Source organism: Sander vitreus, chromosome 20, assembly GCF_031162955.1.
Source record: "Sander vitreus isolate 19-12246 chromosome 20, sanVit1, whole genome shotgun sequence".
NCBI classification, from domain to species: Eukaryota; Metazoa; Chordata; class Actinopteri; order Perciformes; family Percidae; genus Sander; species Sander vitreus.
This window is the reverse complement of record NC_135874.1, coordinates 1,547,301-1,568,865: the sequence shown is the minus strand read 5'-3', so window position 1 is coordinate 1,568,865 and position 21,565 is coordinate 1,547,301. Positions and strand designations below refer to the sequence as shown.

Genomic DNA, 21,565 nt, shown 5'->3' with positions numbered 1-21,565 from the left:
TGTCTGCAGCTTGCACTTGTTTATACAGGGCCGAAACACAACGGACTGATTATTGACTTTTCTGCACCGTGCCGAGCCATAATCTTCCAAGAGATGAGAGGCATCTAACGATCAATTTTTTTCTCCTGTTGTGTGCTACATGTGAGAAAGGGAAACACCTGATTCTCATAGTTCATATGAAAAAAAAGCACTTTAGTTAAAAGTGGTGACTTAGGTTTAATTTGTATTTGAGCTTGGCTTGTGAAAGTAGTTCTGAATTCTATTTGTTTTTATTCAGTGATGGGTAATGGGTTGATTAGCAAGCATTACAGAAAGAAATTAGTGAGAGAAAATAGACATTGAAAGGAAGGATGGAAAGAGAAAGTGGAGACAGTAAACAACAGATAGAAAAAAAAGAGGAGAAAACATTAAGCAGAGGAGAGAGGCAGAAATAGAAAGAGGAACGTTGCAGTGAGGAAACAGATGAGTGAAAAACCAAAACAGAGAGTAAATAAAAGAGTGAGAGAGACGAGGTGATACAATGTGTACTACTCTGCTCTCAATGAGGCGCCTGAGACTCAATACAGAGTAACAGAAATGCACAACGGGGGGTCACCATCTCCCGTTTCCACGGCAACCTCTCAGAGAGCAGAGAACTGAATCGATGGGAGCAAACGGAGACGAGTGCACATCCTGCTGAGAGCAGAAAGAAAGGACTCAACAGCATAGGTGTGTGTGTGTGTGTGTGTGTGTGTGTGTGTGTGTGTGTGTGTGTGTGTGTGTGTGTGTGTGTGAGTGAGGGTGTAATACTATTATGTTGTGTTTATTTACACCATACACCATCTTTTGTTTTTTCACTCGTCATGTCGCTCTCTGGCCTTTTTATGGAAACAAATCTCCCACGCTGTACAGATGTACCTTTTTAATCTGCACTGACAACAGCGCCAAGCAACACTGTATGTGTGTGTGTGTGTGTGTGTGTGTGTGTGTGTGTGTGTGTGTGTGTGTGTGTGGTGGCAAAATAATGAGCAACGACAGCAGCTGTTTACTCCATCCTTCCACATACACCAGTATTTGAACCAGTGTTGGAAGAAGTACAGTATAGAAAACAAAAGTCCTGCATTCAAAAGTTTACTTAGTACAAAAGTATTAGCGTCAAAATGTACTTAAAGTGCCAAAGAAAAAGTACTCCTTTTTTGCAGGTCCATTTTTGGATTATAATCATTAATAGATAAATGCAGTTTAATGTTGCATCTGGTAAAAATGTAATGCCATCTGTTGATCACATTTTGTGTTAATCTGAATCTGTAAAGTAACTATCAAATAAATGTAGTGGAGTAAAAAGTATAGTATTTCCCTCTGAGCTGTGGTGGAGTATAGAAGCATAAAGTGACATAAAATGGAAATACTCAAGTTAAGTAACTCAAAACTGTACTGAGTTACTTTCCCCCACTAATTTGTATTATTCTCAGATAACAGAAAGGAGAACATGACGTCTAAAAAGCTGCAGACACCCCCGAATCAACATGAATAAAGTTATAGAATAGAGTTTTAAATTAGGCCTGAGCGATTCATGGAATTTTTTTTTCAATTACGATTTCGGCTGCCAACGGTTATGAAAACAACATATTGGAGATAAAAGCGATCATTGCGCCGCATTTTGTTCCACAACAGAGAGGCCCTCCCCTTCCGGTGGGGCCTATATTTCATAAAAACTATGCACGGTAAATACATTTTTTGATCCTGTATGAATGGAGCAATGAATTACACATATGTTTGTCAATTAATCAAAGATCTTATGACATGCTGCTTTTTGCATGCTTTTATATAGACCTTAGTGGTCCCCTAATACTGTATCTGAAGTCTCTTTTAAATAGACCTTAGTGGTCCCCTAATACTGTATCTGAAGTCTCTTTTATATAGACCTTAGTGGTCCCCTAATACTGTATCTGAAGTCTCTTTTATATAGACCTTAGTGGTCCCCTAATACTGTATCTGAAGTCTCTTTTATATAGACCTTAGTGGTCCCCTAATACTGTATCTGAAGTCTCTTTATATAGACCTTAGTGGTCCCCTAATACTGTATCTGAAGTCTCTTTATATAGACCTTAGTGGTCCCCTAATACTGTATCTGAAGTCTCTTTTATATAGGCCTTAGTGGTCCCCTAATACTGTATCTGGAAGTCTCTTTTATATAGACCTTAGTGGTCCCCTAATACTGTATCTGAAGTCTCTTTATATAGACCTTAGTGGTCCCCCTAATACTGTATCTGAAGTCTCTTTATATAGACCTTAGTGGTCCCCTAATACTGTATCTGAAGTGTCTTTATATAGACCTTAGTGGTCCCCTAATACTGTATCTGAAGTCTCTTTTATATAGACCTTAGTGGTCCCCTAATACTGTATCTGAAGTCTCTTTTATATAGGCCTTAGTGGTCCCCTAATACTGTATCTGAAGTCTCTTTATATAGACCTTAGTGGTCCCCTAATACTGTATCTGAAGTCTCTTTTATATAGACCTTAGTGGTCCCCTAATACTGTATCTGAAGTCTCTTTTATATAGGCCTTAGTGGTCCCCTAATACTGTATCTGAAGTCTCTTTTATATAGACCTTAGTGGTCCCCTAATACTGTATCTGAAGTCTCTTTATATAGACCTTAGTGGTCCCCCTAATACTGTATTTGAAGTCTCTTTATATAGACCTTAGTGGTCCCCTAATACTGTATCTGAAGTGTCTTTATATAGACCTTAGTGGTCCCCTAATACTGTATCTGAAGTCTCTTTTATATAGACCTTAGTGGTCCCCCTAATACTGTATCTGAAGTCTCTTTTATATAGGCCTTAGTGGTCCCCTAATACTGTATCTGAAGTCTCTTTTATATAGACCTTAATGGTCCCCCTAATACTGTATCTGAAGTCTCTTTTATATAGACCTTAGTGGTCCCCTAATACTGTATCTGGAAGTCTCTTTTATATAGACCTTAGTGGTCCCCTAATACTGTATCTGAAGTCTCTTTTATATAGACCTTAGTGGTCCCCTAATACTGTATCTGAAGTCTCTTTTATATAGACCTTAGTGGTCCCCTAATACTGTATCTGAAGTCTCTTTTATATAGACCTTAGTGGTCCCCTAATACTGTATCTGAAGTCTCTTTATATAGACCTTAGTGGTCCCCTAATACTGTATCTGAAGTCTCTTTTATATAGACCTTAGTGGTCCCCTAATACTGTATCTGAAGTCTCTTTTATATAGACCTTAGTGGTCCCCTAATACTGTATAGGTGGGGGGGGGGCTGTGGCCTTGACCAACTGCCACTTTGCTCGTTGCTCATGATGCCTCTCTCTCTTTCTCATGGGTGGGCCAAATTCTATGGGCGGGCAAAGCAGAGAAAGGGGAGGTAACCTTTCACCTTATGACCTCATGAGGAGGAGATTCCAGATCAGCCCATCTGAGCTTTCATTTTCTCAAAAGGCAGGGGGAACTCATATTAATGGTAAAAAACCTCATAAAGTGAAGCTTTCATGCCATGGGACCTTTAAAAGGTAATTTAGCAAGTGAAGAAAGTCACAGTTTGCCGTAGGTTTGTCGTAGTACTACTTAGTTTTGTGTGAAACCGCTCAGTGAACTACATCTCTTGTCTCGCACAATGCGTCACCTCACTCGCTGCTCAGCTTGTTCACTGGCTAGCTAGCTTAGCTTCCACAACACGTGTAACATTATCTCACCTGATGTGTTTTATGGAGCGTCTTTATCAGTTAAAAAGCGAAAAGAACAAGCGAGACCGGCTGCTCGTGTGAGTAACGTTACACCCTGGCTCCAAACACACAGACATCGTAGCTTCAGAGAGCTGTCACTTAGACACTTTGGGGTCTTTCTAATGACGCCTTCTCACAGTCTGATACTTCCCCAATTTTACCACAAACTGAAACTTTCTTCACTTGCAAAAACTATCTTTAAAATTGACAAACATCATATGTCTAATTCATGAATCAATTCACACAAACAATTATTTGTCTGTCCTCGTTCTCTCCCATGACATCCCCAATGCTGCTCATTTTAGCCTCGTTCAGCTCCTTGTTTTGGTTTCACAGCGTATTTACCGTTTTACAAAAAAATGAAATGCCCTGCTGGAATGAACACAGTGCAATGTCTGGACGGTGTGTTCGGGTGCGGCTGTAAAGTGGAGTTTCCCCTTTCAGCTGCTCCGACAGTCACACAGACAGTGAGCTCAGTGTTGGAGACTCAGAGAGCCTCCTACTGTCTGCATCCAGATGGACAGGAAGAAACCCCGGGTCAAAGTCTGGCCTCACACCTGCTGCATACAGACACACACACACACACACATACATACACACACACACACACACACACACACACACACACACACACACACACACACACACACACACACACACACACACACACACACACACGTGGACGCACTTCATTCCAAATGCAAAGATTCCAGTTTGCTTGGCTCCCTAACACACAACACACATATTTACAATGGTAAATGCCAGTCATGTCTTCAAATATCTTGTTTCGTCTATATTATATTACATATAATAATAATAATTGTATTAAATACTGTATTACATTTTAATTAGATTTCGACAAAAGGTATTCAATTTGAACCAATAGAAAACAGAGAAAAGCATTCATTCCTCGCATTTGGGAGGCTAGAAATTACATCACGGGTAAAGGATCAGAAGTCGGTAGGAGGTTAGCGAAACACTAGTCTCCCTTTGCCAGACCTTCTGGTTAGTCCACACAGCATTCCGAGACAGGAGAAAAACCTGCTCTGGTTTATTGGCATTTCTTTAAACCAATCACAATTGTCTTGGGCAGCGCTAAGCTCCAGACGGAGCCACGGTGCCTCTGCTAAATAGTCTCAGGAAGGAACTTGTTTTGGTGGAACATGTGGACGTTCAAAAGTAGTTTTAGTCGTGCAACAGAAAACTCCGATTGGACAGATAGTCTAGCTAGCTGTCTGGATTTACCCTGCAGAGATCTGAGGAGCAGTTAACCATAGTCCTCACAAATCCACCAGAGGTTAGAACGCCAACACAAAGGAAGAGGAAGGGGACGGATATCCTGCTGAAAAAATGGACATCCGGCGGAATTTCTGGTTCACCGAAGCTATCCTGGTAGTGGAAGGTCTTGGAAAAAGTGTAGTAATAACCAGTGGCGGTTTTCCTCAAAGCGGTTTTCTACTGTATTATCTATCATTTCACCGTGTGGGGAATTGGCAAATTGGCGCCCCTGCTTGCTGAGAAGGTGCCATGCGACCCAGAGGGACAGTTCACCTCTGGGTCGAACGGGTTGCTGGGCATAGGCGCCGATACCGTTGGTGCTCCGCTAATACTGAGCACCCACCAAGCTGATCGCAGTTATGTGTCAGTTCAACTTTTCATCTCCATCCTATCCTGAGTTGAAAGAGCCTTGCCTACTTTACGGCTTTATTATCGAGTTGATAGGCGTGTGTGTTCGTGTCGGCCGTCTGAAATGCAAACATGTTTTGACTACTTTTTTTTTTTTTAAAGGGCGTGCGCCCATGAGCATCCAATAGGGGAGCAGATTTCATACAATGACATCACTGATGATTTGGCATCAAGGAAGGCCAGAAAGGTCAGGTTTTAGTTTGAGTTTGTGTTTTCTGTTCTCAGTGCTATAGTGTAACAGTTAGATTCTCTTTAGTGTGTTTTCACATTTGTGTGATGAAGGATTTGTGCTATTTAGAATAGGCCTATTTATTCTATATTTTATTGTATATTATTCTTAATATTTTATATTATTGTTGCTCTGCTATTGTTAGAATTTTTATATATCTGATTGTATATATTTTTGGCACATTTATATATATATATATATATATATATATATATATATTATAACAATATATATATATATATATATTATAACAACATAAGTGAAAGAGAAAATGATATTTCTCAATTGCACAAATCTTTCATTAGAACATTTGAAAAACACACTTAAGAGAATCCAGTTATTAACTATTACAATTACAACAGGAAACACTTTTTAAGGTGAACAATCTCCACCTCCAACATTTTCAAAAGACAATGAACACAATTCTGCACAAAATATGACAGTATAAGGTATCAGAACTTAAAATAAATATACACTATAATATAGTAATTTTGCAACATTTTGTGTTTTTTTGGGGGGGTGGGGGGCGTTCGAAGGGGGTCTCGCCCTGGGTGTAATTCAATGTAGAACCGCCACTGGTATATACTGACTTAAAAATTATAATAAACATTGTTATTTTTCATTGTTATGTTTATTTTTGACCGACTTATCGGTTTATTGACTGATTTGATTAACTACTTGAAAATACTTGAAATAACATTAATTGTGAAGAGGTTGCACCAGAAGAAGCTCTCAGCCTCCAGTAGTGGAATGTAACTAAGTACATTTACTGCAGTACTGTACTCCAGTCCAAATGTTGAGGTACTTGTACTTTACTTGAGTCTTTTCTTTTCATGCCACTTTCTACTTCTACTCCGCTACATTTCAGAGAGAAATATAGTACTTTTTACTCCACTACATTAATTGGACAGCTTTAGTTACTAGTTACTTTACATATTAAGACTTTTGCACACAAAACACATGTAGTTTATAAAATATGATGTTTTATTCTAAAGTAAACTAGCCAACAATATAACGGCTACAAGTCCAGCTGAGATGATCAGACCATTAAACACACAACTGGTTGGTCCTTTACACTTTCTACAATGGGAGGAGAGTCCTGCATTGAGTACTTTTACTTTTAACACTTTAAGTACATTTTATATGATACTTACATACTTTTACCTAAGTAACAATTTCAATGCAGGACTTTTACTTACTTTTTTTTTTTACAGTGTGCTATTAGTACTTTTACTTAAGTAAAAGATCTGAATACTTCTTCCACCACTGCCAGTCACAAAACTAATTCAGCAAGGGAACAAACATTTTGAGAAGACGAGCTTCTTCTTGTCTACATGTTCATTATACAGCTAAACAGACGAAGAGCCTACAGCCGCGCTATAGCAGCCGTGAGGCTGAGCTAAATGGTAACATCTGCATGCTAACATGCTAATATGCTAACATGCTTAAGTTACAGTTGGAGTGCAAACATGCAGAAGTTTACCATAACGATTACCTGGCTAGTAGCGCCAGTGTTAGCGCGCAAACATGTGCTTATTACATCAAACACAAAGTACACAAAGCTGAGGCTGATGGGAATGTCAGTAGTTTACTTTCGTATACCACTGCCATACATTACTTATACTCTTACTGGTTATTAACTGTTTCTGTCTCAGTATATAGATTTATTTTACTACCACTTCTAGCACAGTATTGTACTTTATATTATATGCCCATATTTAAGCTGCTGCACTAGGCTATTTTAGGTCTTAATTTATTAGAGATGTAAGAATGTCATTGCCAATAACTGCTTTATGAATATAAAAAACTTTCCGTTTTATTACTTCAAAACTTTTTCTGAAAGTCGTAAAATGCCACACGGTTCCCATTTACCCCCAAAAAACATCCTCCCACGTTCCTCAAATCTACCACGGCGAGCGATTACCCTGCTGTACTTTACACGCTAACATCCTCAGTACTACAGATGCAGATTCTGATTACCCACCTAAAGTCATTGTCTGCCCTTCTGGAGCCTCGAATCTCGGATATGTCGGCTGCGCCCAATCAGCGGGGGGGTTGGGGGAGGGCTACACCAACAGCTCAGTCAGGCTGTTCAGTCCAACACAACAACACAAGCTCCCACACTATAAAACACCAACTTCCATGTCTGGAAAGGCGTTGGCCAACCAAGCACATTCCCTGACTGTTCAAATAGCCTACAACCTCTACCTACAACCCGCTATCTCCACAACGCTGTGGACTAAGGTCTGGCCACACCACACATACATTCTGGGATAGGAGTAAATGCATTGGTATTTCTTTAAACCAATCAAAATCGTCTACGCCCCGGACACAATGACAGTGCCTCTGCTAAATAGCCTCAGGAAGGAACTTGTTTTGGTGGAACGTGGACGTTCAAAAGTAGTTTTAGTCGTGCAACAGAAAACTCAGACTGGACAGATAGTCTAGCTAGCTGTCTGGATTTACCCTGCAGAGATCTGAGGAGCAGTTAACCATAGTCCTCACAAATCAGCCGGAGGTTAGAACGCCAACACAGAGACAGAGGAAGGGGACGGACATCCGGCCGAAAATTAGGGACATCCGGTGAATTTCCAGCGGCACCTGAACAAACCCCGGAAGTGGAACGTCCTAAATATAGACTACCACACCGCTGACGCATGCACAAAGGGGACAGGACGCCATTAGGAGCATTACCATATAATGACAGATTTCTCTGGGTTTGAACATTTTTCATAAATACACAACTCAACTAAATATATAACATATAGGCTAGGTCTAAAAACTGAAAACTGCCTCGAAAATAAAAACAACACAATTGAGAGAAACTTCAGAAAACGTTTTCAGCTTCAGTTCCATCAGTTTTCCCCCCCCCGCTCACTCACAGATAACATTTACATCAGAATACATTATATTAGATTCACTTTACATAATCTCAGTGGAAGGATAATTGCATTATAGCACCAGCAGGGAACCCGTTGGATAGCATTGATGAAACAGTTTGTTCAACGTGTTAAAGGCAAATTATAATGAACCAATGTACAAACAAGGATCAGGGACCCAGAAGTCAATGAGAGGCATCGGATCAGGCTAATGAGATGGAGAGATCCAACAAACAGCGATAAAAAAAAATTCACAAACGCTAATCTGTGACAGACAAGGTTGTTTGTGTGTGTGTGTGTGTGTGTGTGTGTGTGTGTGTGTGTGAATACTAAATCCTTATCCCCTGATTACTATGCAGCTGCTGACTTTTCCACCCTGTCTTTGAAGTGAGTAGCTCCAGAGGAGAAATGAGAGCACTTTGATGTGAGTGTTAGATTAGGCTGAAAAAAAGAAGAAGATGCACAGCGGCGGCGGCGAAGGCCACGTTGTTACCACTCATTAAAGAGAGATCCGAAGAAGACGAACACGCCTCTTTGTAGTTTTTTCTTTCTTCTTTTTTTAGCGATGAATAAAAGGAGTGCCTGTTGCTTCTTTCAGTTCGTACTAAGGTCACTCATTAATGTGGGTAATTAGTTTTAGGACTGTAGGCCTGTGGGTGTGTGTGTGTGTGTGTGTGTGTGTGTGTGTGTGTGTGTGTGTGTGTGTGTGTGTATCTCCCACGCTGTACCTTTTTAATCTGCACCAAAAACATTGCCAAGCAACAGTGTTTGTGTGTGTGTCCTGGCCCTTTGCCTACAGATCTTTACTATACCACACACCTGAATGCTCTTTCCCCAGCAGTGGAGAAGTATTCAGATCTTTTCAGTACTTGAGTAAATGTAGTTAGTTACATTTCACCACTGGTCTTTAGTCTTAGTTCCCTGAACTCTGGTGGGTCCAGGAAGATTACTCCTCTGTAGTAATAAGTCTGGATGTGAGTGAGACCATGTCCATGCTTATTTTGATCGTTTTCCTGCGCTCTGTTTTGGACTGAACGGGGCGTTTCTTCCACTCCCACAGACAAATGTGAAAATTCTCGTCTTCTCCAAAACAATGACGTATGCCTCTTCTGTTATTGTTGGTTTAAAATGACTTTATCCAAAGCCATGAATTACATACAGCATCAATAGGAAGATATACAAATAATAATGAGGTTCACAGTCGGTGTTCCAGCTCATCCCAAAGCTGTTGAATGGGGTCGAGGCCAGGTTCTTCTACACCAAACTGGTGTTTAAATCCCATTACTTTTTTTTTTTTTAATCATATCCTCAATGGGCCTCATTCACTAAACGTTCTTCAGAACAAATGTGTTCTTAAACCCCACTTAGGCAGTATCCACGGAGATTCTGGCATTCACCAATGTTTTCTTATTTGGGATTTGTTCTTAGGTAAGAACACAATCTTCGCACTCTTACGCACTACTGAGAGCTGACATTTCGTTTGCGCAAAACAAGTAGTTATACCGTTTTCATCCGTTCTAATTTAAAATTTTGTATTTCTCTCCTTTATAATTTTGTAACTAATTATTTTCATTATTTTACCCATAATTATATGTTTATTTGTTTTAATAAATACACACTAAACTTACACCTCTGCTCATTTGTAAACAGTGTTGGAGTTATTTCCAAAATGTAATACATTATTGATTACTAGACACTGTCTATTTGAGAGTAATTAGTTACAATATTACTGTCTCTGAATTGTAATGCTTTACACTACGGGATCAAAAAAGTCTCATCTTCATCCACTATATACATCATCATTTATTCATATTATATTGTATTATTAATCTGAATCTGCAAAGTAACCTAAGCTATAAAATAAATAGTTAAGTAAAACGTACAATAGCCTACTTGACTCTGAATTGTTGTGGAGTAGAAGTAGCCTAATAAGTAGGAGAAAATGAAAATACTCAATTAAAAGCACCTTACAATTGAATCAAAGTAGCCTACGGTAGAGTTACTTTCCACTGCTGATAAAATGTAATGATATTACGTGTAGCAAACATTAATTCCTGACATGTTGTTATCTGTCAGTTGCTCGGGTACATTGCTGTCGGTACTGACAGGACACAGATGTCCCTAGCCTACCGTCTCTGGTTCTGGCTCTGACCACGAGAACACTGACAGGACCCAGATGTCCCTAGCCTACCGTCTCTGGTTCTGGCTCTGACCACGAGAACACTGACAGGACACAGATGTCCCTAGCCTACCGTCTCTGGTTCTGGCTCTGACCACGAGAACACTGACAGGACCCAGATGTCCCTAGCCTACCGTCTCTGGTTCTGGCTCTGACCACGAGAACACTGACAGGACACAGATGTCCCTAGCCTACCGTCTCTGGTTCTGGCTCTGACCACGAGAACACTGACAGGACACAGATGTCCCTAGCCTACCGTCTCTGGTTCTGGCTCTGACCACGAGAACACTGACAGGACACAGATGTCCCTAGCCTACCGTCTCTGGTTCTGGCTCTGACCACGAGAACACTGACAGGACACAGATGTCCCTAGCCTACCGTCTCTGGTTCTGGTTCTGACCACTGGAACAGCGACAGGACACAGATGTCCCTAGCCTACTGTCTCTGGTTCTGGTTCTGACCACGGGAACACTGACAGGACACAGATGTCCCTAGCCTACCATCTCTGGTTCTGGCTCTGACCACGGGAACAGTGATGAGACAGCTCGCTTCAACGCAGCGTAATAACTCCTCAAAATAATGTCAATGTCGCATGTATCCGTCTCTACAGTCTTCTCAATCACCGGATCCAGCATCAGGAAATAACACTTGCTGACTTTTTTTTCTGTGCCGAAATGTTTCACATTGTTGGTGAATTCTCAAAAAAACAAATGCCACTAAATGTCGGGTTAAAATGCGTTGTAACTCGCGGTACTGAGATTGTAACAGGTAGAATATTACGACATTTTATTAGTAATGCGTTATATTACTGCGTTACAGCAAAAAGGAATACATCACTGTAACTGCGTTACTCCCATCACTGTTTGTAAAGCACTTTGAATGCCATTGTGTATGAATTGTGCTAGGCCTATACAAATAAACTTGCCTTGCTTTGTCTTCAATTCAACATCAATTATGTTAGCGGGGAACCTTGCCATCCAATAATAAGTGATTGATCACGCAATTTATACGCCCAAAGTGTGTATATTTCTGCAGACTAGGACTACCCCACACAACGGCGTATTTCTTTTGGTATTCCTCAGATTTTAGATCAAACCGTTTCTTTTTTACTTCATCAGTTCTGCGCCCTTCTCCGGATACGACGTTCACTGCATGACTAACTGCTGCTTTGTATCCATCCAATCAGACGTAGAATCTTCTTAGGAACTTTCTTAAGAACAAATTTAAGAGAAAAGTTAGGAAGATCTTGGTGAATGAGGCCCAATGTTTCTATGTCCACATAGAAACACAGGACTCTTCTGGATAATGTCATGGTCCTAAAGGTTTACGTTAAGGCCACCGAAACGTGTTTTGTCCATCATTTTGAAATGGCAGATAAATACTATAGTACCCATGAGCCTCGGCAACTGTTGCTATAATGAAGAAGCCAGCCAGAGGTGGAGCGCTGCGGTGCTACATTGTAACTGAATTCATCCAAATTGACGCAGAATCTGAGTGATAGCATTTTAACCGTGTTTAAGCAAGCTACTAGCTTAATGGTAGGCTAACGTTACCTGCTGCTTGTATTACCTCTAACGTCTGTTTTCAGAGCACTAGAGGGCAGCGCAGTAATTTAAGAGTAGTCTATATCCACGACGTTCCACTTCTGGGATTGCTCCGTTCCCGCCGGAAATTCCGCTGGATGTCCGTCCCCTTCCTCTGTCTCTGTGTTGGCGTTCTAACCTCTGGTGGATTTGTGAGGACTATGGTTAACTGCTCCTCAGATCTCTGCAGGGTAAATCCAGACAGCTAGCTAGACTATCTGTCCAATCTGAGTTTTCTGTTGCATGACTAAAACTACTTTTGAACGTACATATGTTCCACCAAAACAAGTTCCTTCCTGAGACTATTTAGCAGAGGCACTGTGACTCCGTCCGGCGCTTAGCACCGCCCCAAGACGATTGTGATTGGTTTAAAGAAATGCCAATAAAGCAGAGCATGTTTCTCTCCCATCCCGGAATGCTGTGTGGGCTAGCCAGGTCTGGCAATGCGAGACCACTTTAAGTGGCACCAAAATAAGTCACCAAAATCTGCATTACCATTCGGCCCGGTAGATACCGGATGTTTAAGAACCTAACCCTAACGAACAGGCACCAATTGATGATAGGCATCTTTTCATCTACTCCATCCCACTGATCTCCAGAGCTGACATGTCATGTTCACCGGCTGTTATTGTTATCGAGACTGGAGGTCAAATCAACCCAGACATCAGCATGTTTATCATGTTCTCAGTCCCCCGCAAACCCACTGACCACAAGGCAAACATGCACACACACACACCTGAAATCATAGTTTCCCTGGAAACAGCCCAGTGGCTTTATTACGGTATAATGAGCGTGCCTTTTCCCACCCACATGTAAGAAGGTCTCATGTTACCATGGCGCTGTCTGACTGTTCGTCCTGATTGGCTGGGAGGACAAGAGCATCTCAGCGTTGAGATGAAGAGACGATGAATAAGAAGAAAACAACACCTCAGAGGAGGAAAGAAGCTCAGAGTATAAAGCAAGGCATCCAAAGTGAGACAGCTCGGGGGTCAGACTCAGTTTCACTGAATATGCAACCCCTAAAACATACTTTTATATACTACAGTACAATATTATATACTACGAAACGATACTACTAAAACATTTTTTTTTTCTTCAGGTAAGTCATTAAGAACAGGTTCCTATTTGCCAATTCTCAAGTATTATTTATGCTAAATGTACTGTAAACAAATCTTTATATTATATTTGATCTTCACTAACCATGTTTGATAGTAAAGGTTATTGTGCAGCTGTAAAAAAAAACCTACAACCAATAATTTCATGATCTCTGACATGTTTGTTACCCTCGGCTTTTAATATTGTATTTGCCCAGAACATCCAAATCAGTCACATATGATCTGGCACATAGTTCTGAATTAGTCTGTAAAACACGATAAAGTGTTTCATTAGTTTTTCCTACTCTGAGGCTGTTAAAGCTCACAGTTGAAGTGAACTCAGCACCAAACTGCCATCTTTCAGTCTGTGATTGGACACTTAAAAACAAACAATGACTTCCTGACATGAGAGGACTACTAAGAGCTGTACCAACGCCACCATTTATCCATCAATTATCCATCGTTTTATAGATATTGATCAGAGAAATTGAGGGAGCAGAGGACTTTTTGCTCCATTGCCACAAAATAAGGCTTTGCAATACTGATTCTGAGGCGCCATCTGCTGGTTACAGGCTGCATTTCACCTATATATTTATATATTTATAGATATGTCATACACCTGCTGGGACATCACTGATGGAGGACGATTGAAAAAACAAAACAAACATGGATCTATCCTTTACATTTCGACATGGTAAAATGGATCACAGGCCTACTTGGCACATCACACCGAATGAAAGAGTACTGCTGTGTTCCAATCCACCGTCTACATAAATAGTTCTCCCTACTCCCTGCTCCATGTTTAGGGAATGTCGGTTAAGGGGACTTCTTTCAACAAAATGCCTCCAAAACTTTGTCTGACAAAAACACCTGACAAAACTGTCAAACTTCAAACTCTTTCCAGCGGTGGAATGCAACTAAGCACATTTACTCAAGTACTGTACTTCCCCAATTTGTAAAGAAGTATTCTTACATGGGTTCAATACATTGCAACCAGGGCTTTAAGTTGACATCGGCCAACCCGCCAAATGTGGGTAAAAATGAACTTTGTCCTAGCAAATTTCCCGGTTGGTCAGTTTCCCGCCCAGTTTTTTGTCTTTGTCTTTATCTGGCAACACTGCTTGCACTACTAATCCTACATTTCCCATGAACACTATGCCGTGACGTATTAAAAAACCGTTGGCTAAGTGCCTGCGGTATCAATTACGAGCTACGCTGAAACGGAGAAGACGAACAGAACGGAGTCAAACAAAGCAGAGGAGCTGAAATTAAGTAGTAAAGTTAGTTAGGATAAAAAACTAAACGTGGCTAATGGAAAATCTGATTGGCTGGTAGTTTGAAAAATCTCCTAGGCGAGTTGGCTAGAGATGAAAATAGTTCATTTAAAGCCCTGAATATTGAAACAGCTTCACAGCTCTGAAACAAGCTTCTGTGTCTCGGTATCGTCCGTCCATCAATACCAAAAGGTTTTACAACAAAAACAAGTAAAACAAGAGATGAGAAACTGGGCATTTCCTCGTTTTCCCGAATAAGACTCACACTTTCCATTGGTCGGCCTGCTGTTTGTCGCTGGTGACTGAGTCTCAGTAGTTCCTTCTTCACTGGCCATGTCTTCCCCTCCTTCTGTCCTCTTTCCCAATCAATCGTTCTACTCTTTTCTTTCTGTATTCTCTTCCCCAAAAAACAAATTGCCACTCATGCAGAGACCTCTCTCCTTCATCCGTCTGTTCTCCTTTCAATGGAGTCGGAGCTGTTCTGCGTCCGGTATGAACCGTCAATCAGCAGCGCTTTCCTGCCTGCCATTGGGCGAGGCCACCGTCTCTTCCTGAACACCACCGAGACACAACAACACAGAGGAAGGCCGTCGAGCTCTGCTACATAACTACATAACAAAATGAGAATTGATCAAACACTCTGGAGTATTTTCAGGATCAAGAGAATGACAGCAATACATGTGGTTTGGACAATTTGTAAATCAAAACAACTGTGTGTGAGATCTCATTAGCTCACACATTACAATATTCCACTATTATGCTACACTAAACTAGCCTGGTCCTACCGGACTCTGGTACACTAGCCTGGTCCTACCGGACTCTGGTCCATTTCATGTGTCCAGAGAGTCTGGCCACTCTCCATTGACAGTGTCAACTTCCTTGAAGGCGGGTACTTTGTTGAAGTTTAAAACTATTGGATCTGCCCAGAGCCACTCTGGATCTGCCATAACCAATCGCTAACGTTTGGTCGTGACGTCGGCTTAGCATCGCTAGCGTTAGCCTTAGCCAACTCCTTCACCACTAACGGAGCGAGCTGGAAAATCTAACTGTTCCTGAACCCCGTGTGGAGGAGGGCCACAACATCATGGCCACCAACACAACTCAGCAAAGATTGTTCTTGCTCAGGATTTAACTTGTGGATATTCAGCAGCATTGCCACAACGCACCGAATGGCTTTGCTCGCATCTTTCTCTGCCGCCATTACGGAACTACAACTCAAACTAGCGCACGACCTCAACATCATCGTTCTCAGCCACTCCCTCTGCTCGCTGATTGGACCGGTAAAGATTTGACCGGAGAAAACCCAAGAATATACCACAAGCCCAGACGGAGTACTGAAGGGAAATGAAAATTGAGCGGAAGTACGTAGGAGGGCGGAACCAGGCTAACACTAAACTGGCTACTTCATATTTAATGTTATACATATTTTATATATGTATGTAGGTTCTACATTGTTGCACATATTCTACACTTGTAAATACATGAACATTCTTTTCATTCCTCCAAGTATTTTTTTTTCAGTAGGTATTCTGGTATTTTGATCTTTTTTTATCTTATTTTATCAATTTTTTTAAATCTTATTTATTATTTCTAGTATAGTTCGTCTATTTTCTATACGTGTGTGTGTGAGTGTGTGTGTGTACGTCCTTGTAACTTGCTGCTGTAACACAATCATTTCCCAGTTTGGGATTAATGAAGTCCATCTATCTATCGATTCTAGGCGTCTAACTCGGATACATTTGAGCTTGGCAGTTATTATTTTGTTATCCTGTTATCTTTTTCAGCACATTTACTCTCTGGTTAAGAGAACACACTACAGGAAAGAGATTTTTAGCTTTTTTACTTCCTTTCAGACTGGTGGAACAAAATATCCAAAATATACATTTAGGTGTTTATTTTACTACACTTTGTCTATTTGTGGATGTAGCTTTCTCCCAAATGTACCAAAAGTTAGCATTAGATAATGACTCATTTGCGTATTTAAACGTATAAATGTCAGAAGACTTGTAATACAGAAAACAATTGTCTTCATGTAAGTATCAACTGGGGTAGTTTCATGTTGATATCTTTTGGTTAAAATGTGTCACCCTATTCACCTGTAATGTCTTCAAAATGTTTACAATCCATATCTTAAAAGGCCGTTTTTCTCAGATGGATTTTTTCTCAGACTCTGTGCCAGAAATCTCCACTTCAGTAGCACTTACATACACCAAACTGTGCAGTTTTATTCCTATCTACATTCTTAAGCTTCTTACACAGGGCTTTTGTAAAGATGTCATTCACAGCCTGATTCAAACAAAATGTTATACCTTAAAACGTGGCGAAAATTGTTGATTTTTTTTTTTTAGCCACTAAGGTAGCCATCCACATCACATATAATTAAGGATTCACTGTGCCACATATATATGTAACATTAAAACATGATTTATAAAATCATGCCAACAATTATTATTTCAATAGCTTATACACTAAAAAGGTATGTGTAAAGGCTTGAGGCCGCCCTACATGTTATTGTTGGCCCAGATTAATATGTAACTTCATTTTAAACAATACATGCAGTAGGGGGTCCTTGCTCCGTCTCTCTTTCAGTTAAGGGGTCCTTGGCTTAAAAAATATTGGAAGACCCAGGCCTTTAAGTATAGACTATAAAAGACGTAGCTTGGTCCTGCATTCTTTCTAATTGCCAGCAGGGGGCGACTCCACTGGCTGCAAAAAGTCTATGAGAAAATGACACTACTTCTCACTTGATCTATTACCTCAGTAAACATTTTCATTCTAAACAAGTTATGAACACAACACTGACATATCATCACATTTTATGTGTTGTGATGTGTTAGCTTGTCCACATCCAGCAGTTACGGAGCACCATGGGCCTGTTCTGACCTAGTATCAAAATCCGATCTGAGTGATCCGATCGCAAGTGGACAGCTCTAGGTACACGTGTGTTCACCTGTCTGTAGAATGACCACTAATGATCATTGATTAGGACTCCTGAGGGAAATGCCTGTGTCTTTAGCTGCTAAAGGTGCCACACCAGCTTCTCTCTAACTGGTTCAGTCTGCGGTTTGCTGCTGAGCAGGTAGAGGACACTGGGTTTTAACTGTAGATGATTAACTTCACCCACCACCACTTTAACTCAACCAATTTGAATATCTTCCCCTCTGTGAAAATTGTTCCGTGACTCCGATCAGCCTGCAGAGCAGAGAGAAAGTGGCTACAACTGACAGAGATGAGTCTGGTTTCCCATTAATAGGCCCACACACACACACACACACACACACACACACACACACACACACACAATATTACTCGATGGAGAGCTCTCTCGTCTCTCAGAGAGCTGGCTGACTGCTTCCTGCTGTTTAATGGAGGAGCTCTTCCATGCTGTTTTGCATCTCAACAACACTCATCACCCCCAGAGAGGGGAGCAGGTTAGGAGGTTATGAACATACAGAATGAGGTATATATATATATATAAGCCATATCCAACTGTGTATGGCTTTTTTCATAATTTCACATGTTTTCCCTATAGAGGGGAGGCCTAAAGCTCCAGATACGCCAGCATTTAAAACAGCAGCCTGTTCTCATGAACCATCCATACACAGCTACGAAAAAGTAATGCACTGTTATTTGCATGTATTCCACGTATGTATTACTTTCAGCCCCACATTGGCTGCTGTATTAGAGTGCAAGAAGCAGGGGAGCGAAGTTCGTGTCCCAGAAGAAAGTGAAAAACATAAGACTGTAACCCAGAGAATGGGCGCTAGTGTCACAGGAGTACTACTGAAGGGGACCAGTGTTTTAACAGTTTTGGTGCCCAGTTCACTGTAACCACTTTTCGTTAAAATATAACTGTAAAGACCACTCAACTTAACATGTCTCTTGTGACAGGTCGTCACGTGACCAGCCGGCGGTCACCGTCATTTCATAGGATATCATACGAATAGTTGGGCATACATTTTTTGTTCGATATCATACAAACCCCGTTCATAAGAATGCAAAATATCTAATTGTGATTATTTTTTACTGAGTTTGTATCATTATTCTCATTTTCATTGAAAAAAAAAAACCAAAAAACAAATTTTTTAATGGTTTGACACATATTTTGCCTTTAACAAATATTGCGCACCCCTGCGATTTGGATATTGCACTAGTCCATATTGCGATTTCGATAAAATTGCAATTAATTGTGCAGCCCTATTTGGCGAGTCCATTGGCCAAGTCCGAGTCCAAATACCAACGAGTCCAAGACAATAGAAAAACTTTCTCTGAACACGTATTTAAGGCTGTTTGATTCCCTGTGGTCTGTACATGAAGAATCATACAGATGTTTGACTCCCTGTGGTCTGTACATGAAGAACCATACAGATGTTTGACTCCCTGTGGTCTGTACATGAAGAATCATACAGATGTTTGATTCCCTGTGGTCTGTACATGAAGAATCATACAGATGTTTGACTCCCTGTGGTCTGTACATGAAGAATCATACAGATGTTTGATTCCCTGTGGTCTGTACATGAAGAACCATACAGATGTTTGACTCCCTGTGGTCTGTACATGAAGAATCATACAGATGTTTGATTCCCTGTGGTCTGTACATGAAGAATCATACAGATGTTTGATTCCCTGTGGTCTGTACATTAAGAATCATACAGATGTTTGACTCCCTGTGGTCTGTACATGAAGAATCATACAGATGTTTGACTCCCTGTGGTCTGTACATGAAGAATCATACAGATGTTTGATTCCCTGTGGTCTGTACATGAAGAACCACACAGATGTTTGCACAGACGAACCTGCTCTTCCCAGCCGACCCTGTTGCACACAGTGGGCGCGTAGTTACAAAAATTCAGAGGTGCACGACCACACGCCACGACAGCTTGTGGAGCCTCGGCGGTGGGAACGACAGCCGTGGTGACGTCACTTTATGGCGCGCGCACCTCTCGCCCGGAACAGCCCAGCTACCACAAACCTAGCTTTAGCTGTCAGCGGGACCACTTGAATGGAACAGAGCCCTTGTTAATGCTATCACCATCTTCTATCAGTGTGTTTTTCCTTCTACGACAAGCAAGATCCTTTTCTAATCTGTCCCTCGCTTAACCCCAAACTCTATGGTAGTGCAATAACTAACTTTAAATCAGTGTTTTTATGTTATTGGTTTAATATTATTATATGTAAGCAGCACTTTCATGTTGCCATTGGTCGAGAAAGGAGCTAATGACTTTATTATCTGTTAGGTATTTGAATCTGTAACAGTGCCACATATTTTAAATTAATTAAAATCTTAATCTGAAAAGTAACTTTACATTTATAAAATAAATGTAGAAGAGTAAAGAGGACAATGTATAAATGTAGAAAATGAAATGGAAATACTCGAGTAAAGTTCATGTTTCTCAAAATGATGCTTGTAATGTCATAGCAGAACTGTCAGCCCCTGCAGCAGTATGACAGGAATGTTAGGATATTAATAATAAAAACACGCAGTGAGGCTCTCTAGGCCTGCATTATAAAACAGCACACGAGGACAATACAGTTAAATGATACAGTGTCACCATTAACGCTGTGATGAATTGCAAAAACAATCCAAATCCAGATAAGAATATCTTCAGAATTTAGTAGAGGAGGTACAGAAATAGGCTTCTGAGAAGTGGCCATGATGAGTTGATTGAGATTGACTCAACTCTCCGGTGAGTACCATACACTCTGTCCCTGCAGAATACTGAAGGAATATCAACATTGTCTTTGTTTGGAGAATGCGAAAGGTCCTAAAATATCAACACTATGGACAGAATGCAGAAAAACGACAGTATTTGGTATAAAGACAATAGTTTGGCCTACGCATCCTGTCGTTATCAGTCAGCCAAACCTTAAAAATAAACCAAGGGGGAGAGCCTGAAAACAGCATCTATCCCCATTAGAGACGGACACACGGTGAGGAGACGGTCGTACTTACTGTCCGAGGCCATGGCTGCGATTGTTTCCCCTCAGACTACCGAGTGTGAGATCCGCGGCGCAGAGGCAGCAGCATCCCCGCCGCTCCTCATCCTCCAGACGCGCAAATCTGCACCACACAGCGGCGAACGGTGACGCCTTCAGGTGCTGTCGGAAACTTGTACACTCAGTGGGTTCATACGCATCTCGTTTCTAAAAACTTTCAAATGATGATTTTTTTTAATCCCCCCGTTAAATAAGTCATTCGAGCCCTTAATTCTCGAACTAATTTGCTCAAACTGATCCAATTTATGAATAAATAGGAGAACATTTACCTTTTGTTGATGCATATTTGACGCACATTGCCATGGTCTTTCAACTTGTCCATCACAGTACAAAGCCAATAAGTTAATAAAAAGCCAATACTTAGGTAAATTTTAGTTAAGATCAAATCTGACTTGTTTACTACTTGTTGACATTTGTTTCCACCTATAAAACTATACAATGCTAATGTATAATGGCAAAGAAAATCGCCAAAGACAAAACGAAAGCAAGAAAGACAAATCCGAACTAACGTTAGCTGGTGAGATCGCCACAGCTAGCTTTGGCTAATTAAGCTAAATGTACTTAGGCTACTTTCCCCTTCCAGCGGTTTCCCATGTTTACATATAAAAATTGCTCTGGTTTATTGGCATTTCTTTAAACCAATCACAATCCTCTTGGGCGGTGCTAAGCACCGCACAGAGCCATGGTGCCTCTGCTGAACTTGTTTTGGTGAATGTGTAAAAAGTTGTTTTAGTCTATAGGCTAATTTGCCCTATCTTATCCCTACCTAAAAGAGCTTTGTACTCAAGTGGAAATCAGGATTTAGCATGGTTAAGGTACTTTTAAATTACATATTTAAATGCAGTTTTTTTTAATTATTTTTTTATTAATTCTTTATATCAATTTAAAGGTAAAACAAATGGTAGAGTG

General features: G+C 40.7%; 1 protein-coding gene across 3 annotated transcripts in view; it reads right to left on the bottom strand.

The window, feature by feature from the left end:
* Window positions 1–20,746, bottom strand: part of syt16 (synaptotagmin XVI) — a 46,054-nt gene extending 25,308 nt beyond the window's left edge. Inside the window, exon 1 of one of the 3 annotated variants that reach the window (XM_078277668.1) lies at window positions 20,613–20,746. In XM_078277668.1, coding sequence (XP_078133794.1) covers window positions 20,613–20,625 — 13 coding nt within the window. In that variant the 5' untranslated portion in view covers window positions 20,626–20,746. Of the gene's footprint in view, window positions 1–14,924; window positions 15,159–20,612 lie in introns of those variants that run through there. The other 2 variants (XM_078277667.1, XM_078277666.1) reach the window with 2 other exon arrangements.
* Window positions 20,747–21,565: the final 819 nt, after the last annotated feature.